At 32.6% G+C, this 14527-nt stretch overlaps 1 protein-coding gene across 2 annotated transcripts in view; it reads right to left on the bottom strand.

Moving 5' to 3' along the window:
* Positions 1 to 14527, bottom strand: part of LOC106478677 (kielin/chordin-like protein) — a 52766-nt gene that overhangs the window by 15832 nt on the left and 22407 nt on the right. For both annotated transcript variants that reach the window (XM_013939235.2, XM_013939236.2), the window contains 3 exons: positions 13148 to 13174; positions 10688 to 10912; positions 1981 to 2037 (listed from right to left, as the gene is read on the bottom strand). In XM_013939235.2, the coding sequence (XP_013794689.1) occupies positions 1981 to 2037; positions 10688 to 10912; positions 13148 to 13174 (309 nt within the window). The remainder of the gene's footprint in view (positions 1 to 1980; positions 2038 to 10687; positions 10913 to 13147; positions 13175 to 14527) is intronic.

Here is a 14527-nt window from a genome sequence, read left to right as displayed (position 1 = left end):
TGTTTGGTGTGACGGGGATTCGAACCCGCGACCCTCAGATTGCGAGTCGAGCGCCTTAACCACCTGGCCATGCCGGGCCGTGTGAAAAAGAATAATCAATTATTTGAAAGAAATCGAGCTTCTTGATCTTTTGAAAGATATCGCATTAAAACAATGTTTGACCAACATGTTGACGTAGTGTAAATCTACCACCAGAAACAATGATCAATCAAGGATTAATGTTGTTGAACACGTCAGGAAACAAAAAACAAAGTACGATCAAGGACTCGCTTTGTTAAATAAGAAATTGTTGGATATACAAGACTGTTTAGTGTAAGTGTTATTATTTAATTTATTTTGTTAATTAATATTTAATGATTGTTTAGTTTTTTATAACAAGAGTGTTACAATTTAATCATTTTAAAGGCGATAGTTATGACAAGTTTGGTTGTGGAACTTGGTAAGAGTCGTATGTTGTGTGTGTGGCTCAACTGTTGTAGTGTTGTTAACGCCAAGTTACTCGAATCTTCGGTATTTTTCTCGTTACCATAAGTGAGTATTGTTACCTTACAGCGCCGCTCGCGTAGTTTAGAGAAAATTCGAGGCTTCAGTTGGGTAAACTATAAATATAGGCAATGAAGCGATTGCAAATCAAGTGAAGTAAAGTATTTATTTATTTATTTTTGTTTATTTGTAATTAAGCACAAAGCTACACAATGGGATATCTGTGCTCTGCCCACCACGGGTATTGAAACCTGGATTCTAGCGTTGTAAGTCCGCAGACATGACGCTGTACCACTAGGGAGCAAAGTAAAGTAAAGTGAAGGAAAAATGCAGTTCAGCCAGAAAATTAGTTAGCGAAAGAAAATGTTAAGTTAGCTGACGTGTGAGTGATTACCCATAACAGACGATATTTTAAAGTGAGTTTCACAGTTTATTAGAGATAAGGAGAATACTTTGTCTTGTCAAAGAGTGTTCTAAAGTAATTGAACCTGTCTATCTGGTCTTTGACGAAAAGGAGACAATTATTTAAAGTTCGAGATACAACTGTGGTTACCCACAGAGTGACGTAAGTGAATTTATCGCAGATTGTACAGTTAGAAACAAAGTAGAGAAAAATAATTCGTCTTTCCAATTGGATTCTAAAGTAATTGTGTCAGCCTGTGTGGACGTTTGACAAGAAAGAGAATTATTTAGAGTTTTAAGATAAAATTGTGATTTCCTATAGTGTAAATAATTTTTGTACATACAACTGACTTATATTGAATATATTATTTTAAAACAAGTTGATTATGTGCTGTCCTTTTATTGTTCGAGTTTATTGCCAACAAGTCACAGACACCTACTGTAAAAGAATCCAAACCCATATACATAAAACTCTGACACAATGAACAAAGTACGATCAAGGATACGTTTCATTAAAGAAGACAGGAAATAAAAAGAAATAAAGAGTGATAAATAGAGTACGATCAAGGACTCATTTTGTTAAACACGACAGGAAATAAAAGGCGATAAATGGTTCTTAATTTAAATAAATAAATATCCTGATTTAAAGCTTATTGATTATGGTCACGATACACATTACATAGTAATTTTTATCTTAACCCTGATAAGGTATTTATTTCATTAGCCACATAAACTAATATATATATATATATATATATACATATACATTGAATTTAATCTCAACCATAATCATAATAGATTGAACCTACAAATCAATGTTTTCAGTTTAATTCGAATATAACGATAAAATAGAACATTGTATGATACGTATATACATACAAATTGGTTCCCTTCTGCAAAGTTTTAAGCTTTAGTAGTTAAGGCAGTTAAAATCTCCGAAAACTCAGTTACAATATTTTTAAGATGCTGCTATCACAAGAAAGAAGGACAGTAAATGTAAACCAGTCGTAAACGTTTTTCCCAGTAGAATTATTTGTAGCTGCATTTTAAGCCTCTATAAGACAATTAATCTTCACAACAGTTGATAATTCCTACTTTCATTTCCTGTTTCTGATTCCACTGCGTTTTCAAGCGTAGTGTTTCCTCCTGATGCTGTGGAAAGATATAGAAAAACGTATACAAGCAAACTTTAAAGTAGTCAAATAAAGTATGTAAATTAATTCAAATGTAATATTTCGACATTGTTTTGTAGTGGTTTATTAGTATATTTAATATTTTAAAGTATCCATGTTAATGATGAAAGATTACACATACAGAAACTTGAATGCTTATACAAACTCCTGTAACACCAACAAGATAGCGATTGTAAATATTCTTTGTTCCTTAATAAAAAATATTTGAATTAATTATCTAATTCCAGCTAAAACTTGAATATGAAAGAAATTGGCATCAAAGAACGAATAAAGTGAGCACCATAAGCATTTTTTCTAAACTTTCTATTTTTAAAACTAAATTTCTTACAATTTTCCATAATGAAATGTGATATTATGGTATTTCTAGCAAGAGTCTAAAAAATGGGATCAAAATACAAATAACACTTTACGATCTGTAACTTATTGCAAAATACTCGAGTTAGTTTGAACGAAAAAAAATACATTTATTTCATATTGTTTGGTTGCGTATATAAGTTTATTAGTATGTTTAATATTCCAAAGTATCTATGTAGTTAAAGGGAAAAACTGCAATTAAATAAATCCATTTGAAACTAATTATTATTCTTGCATTTCAGTAGGTTTTTGAGGACATATGTACATACCTTGGTATTGGTGTGGGTAAAATAAGTCTTGTTATTCCCAATACAGATATTCTGTTGAGTAACAGAGTCAGGCTACACATAACAGTGATGATAGATAATATAATTAATACTACAAACAACAGCACAATACTACTGGGTAACAAAAGTCACATTGTAAATGACAGTGTAATTTCATTTGATAATAGTAGCCAGAGGTACTCACGACAGATGTTGCATTATTTACATCCGTGATGTTTTATTAGATGGCTGTATAATAGTTGCAGTAATTAATTGTGTTTGAATAGGTTTGCTGTGGACAGTGATAAGAAACAAAGTGAAATGGCGTTTTTAGTTGTGATAAGGATTATAATATTTAGAAAAAGCACAAAGAATCGGTTTGGGAGAAGTATTTAAAGATACATTAGAAAAAAGAAAGGTGCGTTAACTTGAGGAAGCCCTAACGGACTAATCAAGTAAAATGAGGTAGGGAAGAAAATACTAATTTCTTAAAGAGAAAGAAAAAAGAAATGGAGAACAATAGCAGGTCATTTAATGGGTGTAAAAAAAAGATGTTTGAAAGGGAAATTGAAAATGGAGAATAGGTAAGTGGAAGTTCAGTTAAATCCAAAAAAAGGAGAGAATAATTGTTACAATGTAAAACTATCAGTGTGTAGCAGATGATAAAAGATATGGAAGACAAATTACGGGAAGGAGAAATATGATTTCAAGTATTGGAAAATAAGACGAACAAGAATACAATGAGGAAGAAGTTGTGGGATATCCATGGAAAGGTCGAAAAAATTGAATAAGGAAGGAATTGGTGGTATTGAATAACAGAATGGATGGGGACCAGGGAGGGAAATGGTGTAAATAAGAGCAAGAAAAAGAAAGACCCAATGATTAAAAGCATGAAAATAGAAAACAAGATTGAGTCAATTGAGTGGCAGTTATAGTGAGGATAAAAGAAGGTTTGTTTGTTTGTTTGAAGTTAAGCACAAAGCTACACAATGGGCTATCTGTGCTCTGCCCACCACGGGTATCGAAACCCGGTTTCTAGCGTTGTAAGTCCGCAGATATACCGCTGTGCCACGGGGGGGCGATAAAAAAAGGACAGTAAGCTTAAGACGAAAAATCAGAATATATATAACTTGGAATTGGAAAGCAAAGAAAGAAAGGATATTTTAGACAAAAATGAAAAGGGTGTCGGAAGAAGTGAAAATAAATAAAGAAGACTAGGAAATGTTAATGGAGAAGATGAATAAGTTTTTGAAAATTATAATAGAGAAGGTTCAAAAGAGAAGAGAGAATGGATAATTGACCGATAATGTAAATAACCATAAATATGCACAAAAGGAGAGAACGACTAATTAGGTAAAATATAATGAAATGCAGCAGTTATATCAAAATAAGGAGAAAAAGAGATGGGAAGATCTGGGAAGAGGTTAAAAATAGTAAAAACAAAAAGTGGAGTTTTGGAAAGAGCTGAATATGTTCAGGTGAGAATAGAATAAATCGTGAATATGAAAGAATCGAGGAAACATTTGAAGGTGTGGAGGAAGGAATAAAATTGTAAGAAATTAAATGAAGAGGTTCAAGAATAGACAAGACATTGGATTGTCAGTGAATGATTTTTTTGTTTCATAATTTTCGCGCAAAGCCATACGTAGGGCTCTCTGCACATAGCTATCCCACATTTTGAACAGACAGACTTGTAGGAAGACAGCTAATCAATGGCACCCATTGACAACTCGTGGGCTACTCTTGTCTGACCAAATAATAGGAGTTGATTGTCATTCTTATAACGCATCCACAGGACCAGAATACTGAGCGCGCTTTTGCTACAATGGGATACTAACAATAAACACATGAATTCACAGTCCAACAAGCTACCATTCATTGGAAATAAGATAGATTTTTAAAAGCAGTTCAAACGTTTAAGAAAGAAAAAAGTTCAGGACAAAGTGCAGAGTAGAATGAATTTTGTATGGATTTAATAAAAGAAATGAGAATCAAAGTTTTGGCAACTATTTGATCAAAATATTTTGCATGTTCAAAATCAGAGAAGATGAAATAAAGGGGTCATCTATATAAAAATGGGATTTGAAAAAAGAATCAGATTATATAAAAAAAAAACTCCGTGAAGAGGTTATGTAAAAGTGCATAAGCTAAACAAGAAAGATTAGGAAAACCTGTCCTCTTTTTTATTGTAACTGGAACACACAGCAACATGAATATAGAAAGGGGGCCAAGCTTTCCCCAATTTTTACTTGTTTAAATTACATGCGTTTATATTGCATCTATAGAGATGTTGCCCTTCTATAAAAATTGGCTTTTTTTATAACACACACTTATATGGTTGAACCCGTTATTCTAACTTGGCTGTTTTTCTTACATGTAAAATAATGTTTTGATTGGATATCATTATTGTTTTTTGTTTAGACAATTAAAATCGGTTACTTCTATTACTTTACAGGTGGTAAGGTCTGTTGTTAAGCGCAAAGCTGCACAATAGGCTATCTGTGATCTGCCCACCACAGTGTTAAGGAGGTGTAAAGTTTGAATTCCGTGCGATACCACAAAATATTCTCTGCAGTTGATACTGTATAAGATTGGCAGACAATTCCTTAACATGGATAGTGGGTGGTAGGATGCTGCTGACTGATCAATTAGCGATGGCAGCAGATCGCCTCAATAGCTTTACTATAAATACAAATATACAATTTTCATGCAACATTGTTAGATATTTTGATTACATATGTTGTTTACTTAGTTAAAAAAAAATTCTAAAATAAATGAGACTAAAATCTGAACATTTTGCATTAGTCCATTTAAGTATTCTTGACTTTGATTCTGGAAAGGAGTGAGAAGAGATATGATAAAAACAGCAATGTCTTTGATCATTCTTTTAATTTAAAACAGATATAATACACTTTAACATGGCACATTATTTTAAAATTAATTGAGAATAAAATCCAACACGAAATGGCATTCGAGCTCAGCTATCACGTGAAAGTTATCATCACAGTTACAGCATTTTAGACCACTACGCCATTCCCTAATTTGAAATATTACATTAGGTAGAACACACTTAAGTCATCTTTAAGCCTAGTAGCTGTGATGAGCAATTCAACAACAAAATATTCTCAAAAGTCTTCATATATGTTCTACAGTTGTCAACGGTCCCTTGTACAAGTTAATATCTACAAGTGGAATTTTGTTTTGTTCCGGCCCCTCTTTTTTACTATATGTATTGCCACTTAACAATGAGAACAACAATAATAATTTTACCACTTTTGACTACTTAGTTAATGTAAAATGCTTAATGTAAAACAGATATAAAGCTTTTATTTTCATATGATATCAGTATGTTTAGGTCTTGTAAGAAACTTAATAACAATTTCGTTACAGTATTTGGAACAATTGTGGCATTATCCAAGATCTTGTCAATAGTTTAAACCGGTATATAAAGTCAAGACACTGTTACTCCAACTTTAAACTTATCTACAGCCACTACTGTATCTCTATCAAAAGTAGTAATATCTAGTCAAATCTTTTACATGTATAAAAACAGCAATGTTGGAAGAAGATTGGGGAACTGGGCCCCTTTTTATACTCATGTTGCTGTTTGTAGCAGTTGCAATAAAAAAAGAACCAAGTATTACCCAAATTTTTCTTGTTTAACTTACCCACTTTTACATTTTTACAGGGTTTTCCTTTTATATAGCCTGGTCTGGTTTGGTATCATATATTTATATGACTGACCTCTATTTCAACTTGGGTCTTTTCTGTACAGGTAAAATGTTTTGACCAGATATAACAAGATCCTTTTTTGGTATCAAATCGTTACATGACTGATACCTTTATGAGCAAATAAATATTTAGGAGTTAAGGAGGGAAATTCGTACCTTCTTTCAAAGTTGCATTGTTCCATTTATACTATAAAAACAACGTTGGAACTATATACTCCGAAATATAAAATGGTTTAACATGACTTGTTGCACTAAAGTTTCTGCTGGAACATACAGTGCCTTGCAAAAGTATTCACCCCATGCAAAGTTTCCACTCGCAATCATGAAACTGTCAAATAGGACATTATACTTGAGAAAACTTTAAAAAAAAAACGCCGATATTATGCGAGTAAGTAAGATTTTCAAAGAAAAATAGAATATTCTCAATTGCATGAGTATTCAACCCTTTTGCCACGGCAATCCTAAATCAGTTCAGAAGCAAAAGATTAGTTTGAAAGGTCATAAAATTAGTGTAATGGTCTCTGTCTCAGTGTAATCAAAGTGGTTTAACTTGACGCAGAGTAAATAGTTCAACTCACAACTCACATAGTAATATAACAAACCAACCAAGGAGCTTTCCAAACAAGTCAAGTGTAAAGTGGTAGAGAAGCACAGATTAGAAGAAGGTTGCAAGAAAATTTTAAAGTCGCTGATTATCCTTTTGAGTACGGTGAAGTCCATCATTAAGATGTGGAATGTGTTTCATACCAAACAGTCACTAAATCTCGTATGGAGTTTGTGATAAAGCATGTAAATGATACTGCAAGCATGTGGTAGAAGGTTTTGTGGTCAGGCGAGACAAAAATTGAGCTATTACGTATCCAAAGCATTACATTTAGCACAAGCCCAACACAGCACATCATCCAATCAACACCATCCCAACTGTCAAGCTGTTGCTGTCGGGATGATTCTCATCAGCAGGGACTGAGAAGTTTGTCAGGATTGAGAGGAAGATGAATGGTGCAAAGTACAGGCAAATCTTAGAGGAAATCCTGCTTGGGTCAGCTAAGAATCTAAAACTGGGTCGAAAATTCACATTTAAGCAGGACAATGACCCGAAGCACAAGGCCAAAGGCACACTGGTGTGGTTTAAAAAGAAGTGAATGTTCTGAAGTGACTTGAATTCAATGGAAAATTTATGGCAAGACTTGAAGATTACAGTCCATCAACGATCCACAACGAACTTGTCAGAATTGGAGCAATTTTGCCAGGAATAATGGACAAAAATTACACTATCCCATTGTGCAAAGCTGGTAGAGTCCTAGTCAAAAAGACACACAGCAGTAATTGCTGTTAAAGGTGCTTCCACCAAGTATTGACTTAGGGGCTGAATACTTATGCTTTCAGCAAATTTTAATTTATATATTTTCTTTACAGGTTTTGTTGACATTCAACCTCCTTCTCGCATAACAGTATTAAGTTTGATTATTAGAGTTTTGAATAAAAACGAGTCCATTAAATTTTTCTTATATCATTTGCATTTCACCAAAATGTGACATTATTGGTAGGGGGTGAATATTTTTGCAAAGCACTCTACAAACTTAATATAGTCTTTATGAATTACCAAGCTGACGTCATGAAATAAATACTTATATACAAACTATTCTTTAGATTCATAGCAAAATGAATAGTAATGCGATTTAATTTAATAAGAAATGTTATTGCTTTTGGTGTTCTGCTTAATTTTTTACAAAATCACAAGGAATCGCGTATGAAGAACAACAGCTTTTCAGTTGGTTATTATTATAAGAGAATTTACGATAGCACTTAATACTCTTGTTAATTGTGTATGGAAGCAAATTATGCTGACATAATAATAAATTGGCAAACAAAGATTTATAAGCATACTGAAGTGGTTTATTTTTGGGGGAACATACCACATGTTTCGACAGAACATTGGTTTGTCTTCTTCAGTTACTTGAATTACTAAATTTAACATTGAAATTTGTTATAAATGCCTTAACAGGAAAAAAATACAAGCACAAATAGGAAAAATGTACATATTTTCATACAGTTGAAAGGTGCACTGCATACAGCAGACAAAATGAAGTTGTTTGAAAGGCTGAGAAAATAGGAATATTTAAGAAATGATACGTTGAACATAAAACAAAAGAAGAAAGGTTAGAGAGTTTTGAAAAGCGAAATGAATCAGACAAGAATGCCCTTTAAAACCTATGCTATTCTTAATGTATTCAAATGACTTAGAAGATGGACAGACAGAAGAAACCGAGAAAGTGTGACAAGGGTAAAAATATTCAGCTTAAAATATAAAAATGGAAACTTAATAGTAGCAGATTATTCAAAGGAAAATATGAACACTAGCTATAATATAGAGTTAAGCTAAAAGAAATGGAAATAGTAACATGGTTGCATTTTTTTGAAAAACTGGTAAATGACATATTTAATTATGGAGCAGAACTTAGGGGTGGAAAGATAAGAATAGAAGAGAAATACACACAACATGGATTTAATATAAAAGCACACCTTATTATAAATATCCGATGGGAAAACCCAATATCGCGATTAATATTCCGCGGAAAACGTTTTCATATATTTTGGAAATGTTTTAGATGAAAGAAGGACTAGAGGATTACAAAAAAATATTGTTTGAAACTAATTGCAAAATGATTAGTAAATAATAAAACAAATAGATGGGATTGAGAAATGAAGAGAATGTTCTGAAATATGTCAGAGATTGCAGCAGAAAGAAAAAATTAATCTTTTATTCCCAAGAACTGTCATTAATAATAAAAATTTTTTTAGTGTATAAGTATTCTACGTAAGCGTAATATCGAGTACTATGAGAGTACAATAGATAACTTGGATTAATCTGCTTAGTTCATCAATTATATACAAGGTTTGTATGGAAAAACCGTGTATTTTTAACATATTAATGTAGCTACATCATGAGATTTAAAAGTTATATACCAGTTTGTTGATAGTTAAATGACAAACAACTGTTTTAAAGCATAATGAAGTGGTTGCTTCTGGGTCGTTGATGGTATCGATACCTGCGTATGGAAGCACATTAAGCTAATATAATAATAAATTGACAAAAAACGATTTGTTATGGTTACTTTACTATTATGTTGCATAATGTGTTTCCATATAAAGTTCCATGTTGTTGATGTTAGGCTAAACTTGTGGTTGTTTGTTACTATTGTTGTCATGTGAAAGAGCAATTAGCAGCGTTGAGGTACGCTCGATTAATTTTCATACAAACTTTCTGCACAGAAACAAAGTGACTTGGACAGCGTTCCGGACATCATCAGATGTTCCGGACATCTTCAGACTGTTCTGAACGAGAAGATGGTGTAAACAGAACAGTGAAGTTATCAAGATGGCAGAGGAAATATACCGATACTGCGTGCGCTTAAAATATTCAGACACAATGTAAATAGTTAGGCTACACATTTTTTTCAAATGTTGCATAAGTAGGTAATTAACTTTATACGGGTGTGCTTGAAGCGTATTGATTATGTATGACAATTAAAAAAAATACATCATTAGAAACACCTCTTTCATCATCACTTCTGCTCAGATTGTCTTCGAGCAAAAATTAAGAACAACTCCGCCAGGTGAATCGAGCATGTTCTTGATCTTCACTTCTTTATATTAAAGCACAATCCCTTTTTACTACATTGGGAGCTTGGTGTTAAAAAAGTTACATAATAGTAATGATATGAATAATTAAATAATGTAAAAAATAAACATATTGATAAATGAGATACATAAAAATACTAGTAGTAGTAGTATACTAAAAATACTAAAAGAAGAAGCAAGTAGAAAATATATATATATATTGGCATTTTTAGAAAGTTAGCACATAATTGATAAAAGGATAAGAAGTTGTATAAATAACTTAAAGATTTTGTGTTTAGGGTTGTATATCCAATTCAATTAGATACAAAAAATGTATGATACACTGTAAAGTGTAATCTTCTTCCACAAGGCCAAAATACTAAGGCATGAATAAACTGAGTTGAATTGTTATTCAGTTAACTTAAAGCAGAGATTTTACATTATGTAACAGAATTGGCGTTACTTACGATACACATATTATATTAGGTAACAAAATAACGTTTCTACAGCCAGTTATAAATTGTTGGATGACATATGTTACGTTATTAATGAAAGCGATAAGTTATTTAGAAATAACAAAATACATATTAATAACGACCATATTGTTTTATTGGATAATGGAAGTCACATTACTTACGACAATGATAGTCTATTGGACAACAGTTATTAGCATGGTAGATTGGAAGACATCCTCTTCTAAGTTGAGGGAGGTGCTCCTCCAATAGACAGTCTACTTTTCTACAACTAGCACTATTTAATCCACTCCATTCTGTAGTACAAATACATGTTAAACAATTGTCATCATCAGGATATATCCGTTGTCCTAATTCATAAGTTTTGTCATTGTGTTTACAGGTAGCTCCTGAAAAAAGCGGTAGACACAAATTCCAAATAGGATTCACTATTAAACTGTTTATTATGTGCTTATTCTAAGATTTTAGGACAAAATTTTCAAATCTAACAAGAAATTATAAAAAATGTCCGAAAATTATTTTTTTATTTTAAATTGATGTTGTCGCACAGATAATTTTCACGAACTTTACAAAATTGTATGCATTCATAATTTTCAGAGAGAAATATTAATAATTTCTTTCCGTTCGATTTATGTTGTTATTTACGCACATTTTGGGCTTCTAATTTCGTGAAGAAAAACTCCCAGAGATTTATTTAACTTTATTGGAAACAATTTTTAAAAATCTTCAAAACTCGTCATTTTACAGTAATGACAACGCAAAACCATTGTTAAGAAACAATTATTCTCCGTCACACATCTAATTTCTACCTAAACCTGAATCAGTCATCTAAGGTGAAATGCAAATGATTCATCATTCAGTGTACGATACCAAATTAACATTTAATAATTATGGTTTTACCTATTTACAGTTCACGAGATTTTACTTCAACATGAAGTATAGTTTTAACGAACATTTAGGGAAGCATGGAACATGTGTTGCATATTTAAAACCTTAGTCTTGTTTTGTCCTCAATTATCTTCGATCACTCCTCTGAAAGAACCCTTTTCGGGGCATTTTTTAGTGTCTGAAGAATATGACAGAATGTGACGCGACTCCCAAGAACATCCCATACATGTGCGATGGGACTGAAAACTGGTGGCCGCTTCTTCATATTTATCTTTTCTTTTTTAGAGAAATGTGTCAGTTAGTTTGGCACGGTAGAAATTGGTGTGACTACGTGCTAGACTGAAGTCAGAGCCAGTAGTTCCAGCATATGGGTGTGGTCCCTATCATGATGTAGAGGTCGGTACACTCATTGCTTCTGACATCATACTTTCAACGTCGTCATATACGTCATGTTCTTGTATGGAAAGGTGACCTGGTTTCACGTTTTGTTTATATGAGTGCATGTCTGTTGTCTGGCTGTGGGTGGAACTCATCTGTTAAAAAATACATTATCTCAAATGTTGTCGGACCACTGGATGTATTCTTGGCACCATTAGAAGCGAGTTTATCTGTGCCTTACTTTACATGGAATGCATATCACTGAGCATCTTGCAAATAGGGTGGCCTTATGAAGTAAGTTTCTAACCATATGAGTTCTAATAAGGCGTCCAGTTGTGACTGCGTACATCAGATTCAATTTGTGAATACAGTAAGATAGAATTAATGGATAAGTTTATATCCTGGATGAGGATTAGCTTTACTCATATAGGAGCCCGAACAACTGTATATTGGTCTAGAAGAAGTTTAACACCCCACTAACAACATTTTGAGACACTTGGAGCAATTTTCAACAACTGTTGTAGTTGGTTCCCTTCAATTTGTCTAATGGCTTTCCGGATGAATTAAACACCCAAATGTATTTTCCCACACTTAGCCATGAATCAAGAACCAATTGGAGTGATTTGAATTATGAGACTCCTTTCAAATGGACAATAAGACAAAAGTGTATAAGGCCACTGTGTATATACATTAGGTGAATGATCAACTGTTAGCATTTTAGATTACATCAGACGTCTGATTTTCATAAGTAAGAAGTAATTACGTTGATTGATTTTATAACAATGGTTTTGCATTGTTAAAGCTATATCAAGTACCGAATACCTTTTAGTTGTTTTGAATTATGTAGTTATAATATATTCCCATAAGATGATTTTCAAATTTCATTTAAATTATTTTTCTTACTACTATTTTTAACATTATTGAAAACTTGGTAAGTTAGCGGTAAGATTTACAGTATTTTTTTGGACAATTAAATAGTTTAGCGTTAAAAATGTACCAAAAGTAACGTAAACTATTTCCTTAAATCTCTAAAAGTTGTTACAACTATCATTACTGGCATTAGTCTAATAAACTTGAGTTGCTTTTACTTAAAAAAAAGTATTAAAAACTCAACAAGTTCAACTACTTCATTTTCAGTAATGATACTTAAAACAGTATTTAGAGGTAACATTTTACTTTTATCCTTTAATGACTAAAATCATTTGAATAAAATATAAACTTGAAAGCGCCATAAATAGGATCCTTAAAATATTGTATAATGAACTCTTAGGTACTGATGATGTAAATAACAACGTTATTTGCTAGAATGACAACTTTTTCATGTAACAAAAAATCACATAAATTAGACGGTTACTTACGTTGGGATTGTTGATTGTTCTCAAAATCTAATAAAAAAGATATTTATTACCCTCATAGAATACTACCAAAAAGGTACACTTATGCCCTCATAACCTGCATAAAGAACTACAACAAGTAAAATAAATTAGAATTATTTTTAAAGGAACTATAATTCTAGTTATCTAACTATCACTAGATGCCACTTATATATATGATAAAATCTCACACACTTCGGGATCATCTTTCAAGGTAAAGTATTATTAAAACATCTAAAACAGAAGTTGTTACCTAAATTAAGTAAACATATTTAATAAAGGGATAGACAGTAAAAGCAGAAACATTCAGATAGAAAAATATATCATAAACTAATGAGAAACTAATTTTAGAAAGTTACCATATTTGCAAGAACAAGTAAACATATACAATAATAATGAAATTACAATTATTAATTCATTAACAAAGAATAATTGATGTTTTCTATTGCATTTATTAGCTTGCATTTTTTAATTTGTATTATATATAGCTAAATGTATTCTAATTTTTTAATTTGTGTCATGAAAATATCCTAAGTTCCCAAACAAAACTAGTTTTGGTAAATATACACAGCGTGGTCATAAGTAAATAGACACCACCTTTTCAGGAAAAATTAAATTTTTCAGTCATATTCACATGAATTAATATATTTACAATTTAATTAATATCTAGTAGATCTTCCTTTCGCTTCGTGGAGTTCGTTGATCCTTTGGGGCATCGTGAGAATCATCTCGCCAATTTTAGATTGTGGGATTTTCGCCCACTCTTGCTTCAAAACATGGAGTAGATCGCTCTTCGAAGTTGGTTTTTTTGGTTGTTTCTTGACTTGCCGGTCGAGTATGGCCCAGAGGTTTTCGATGGAGTTCATGTCAAAAGATTGGCTCGGCCAGGGCAGCTTCTGGATACCATTTTCTTCCTGCCACTTTTGGGTGTTTCTAGCAGTGTGACACGGTGTTCCACCTTTCTGGAACAACGTTGTGTTCTTGTCCACAAAACCCGAGGAATAAAGTGGCAAGAGTCTTTCCTCCAATATTTCGACGTATTTCGCACAATTTATGTTGCCAAAGCACTCCACTAAGCTCGATCTCCCACCAACCCAAACATCTTCCCAAAGCATCACGCTGAAACCACCATGCTCCACAGTTGGCTGCTATCTGTTGAGCCAAAACTCTTGGTGAGGCATTCTCCAGACCCATATCCTTCCACTGTCCGAAAATTGAGCGAATCTTGATTCGTCTGAGAACAATACTGTGTTCCAAAAGTCCAGAGGCTTGGTCATCATATCACTTGCCCACTTCTTTCGTCTGACTATGTTGGCGGGGCTTAATAAGAGTTTCGGTCTAGCCGCTCTGCACGATAACCCAATC

The sequence above is a fragment of the Limulus polyphemus genome, unplaced genomic scaffold (genome assembly GCF_000517525.1).
Source record: "Limulus polyphemus unplaced genomic scaffold, Limulus_polyphemus-2.1.2 Scaffold240, whole genome shotgun sequence".
In the NCBI taxonomy this organism is placed as follows: Eukaryota; Metazoa; Arthropoda; class Merostomata; order Xiphosura; family Limulidae; genus Limulus; species Limulus polyphemus.
The sequence above is the reverse complement of the archived record's forward strand: the minus strand, read 5'-3'. Positions and strand labels throughout refer to the sequence as shown.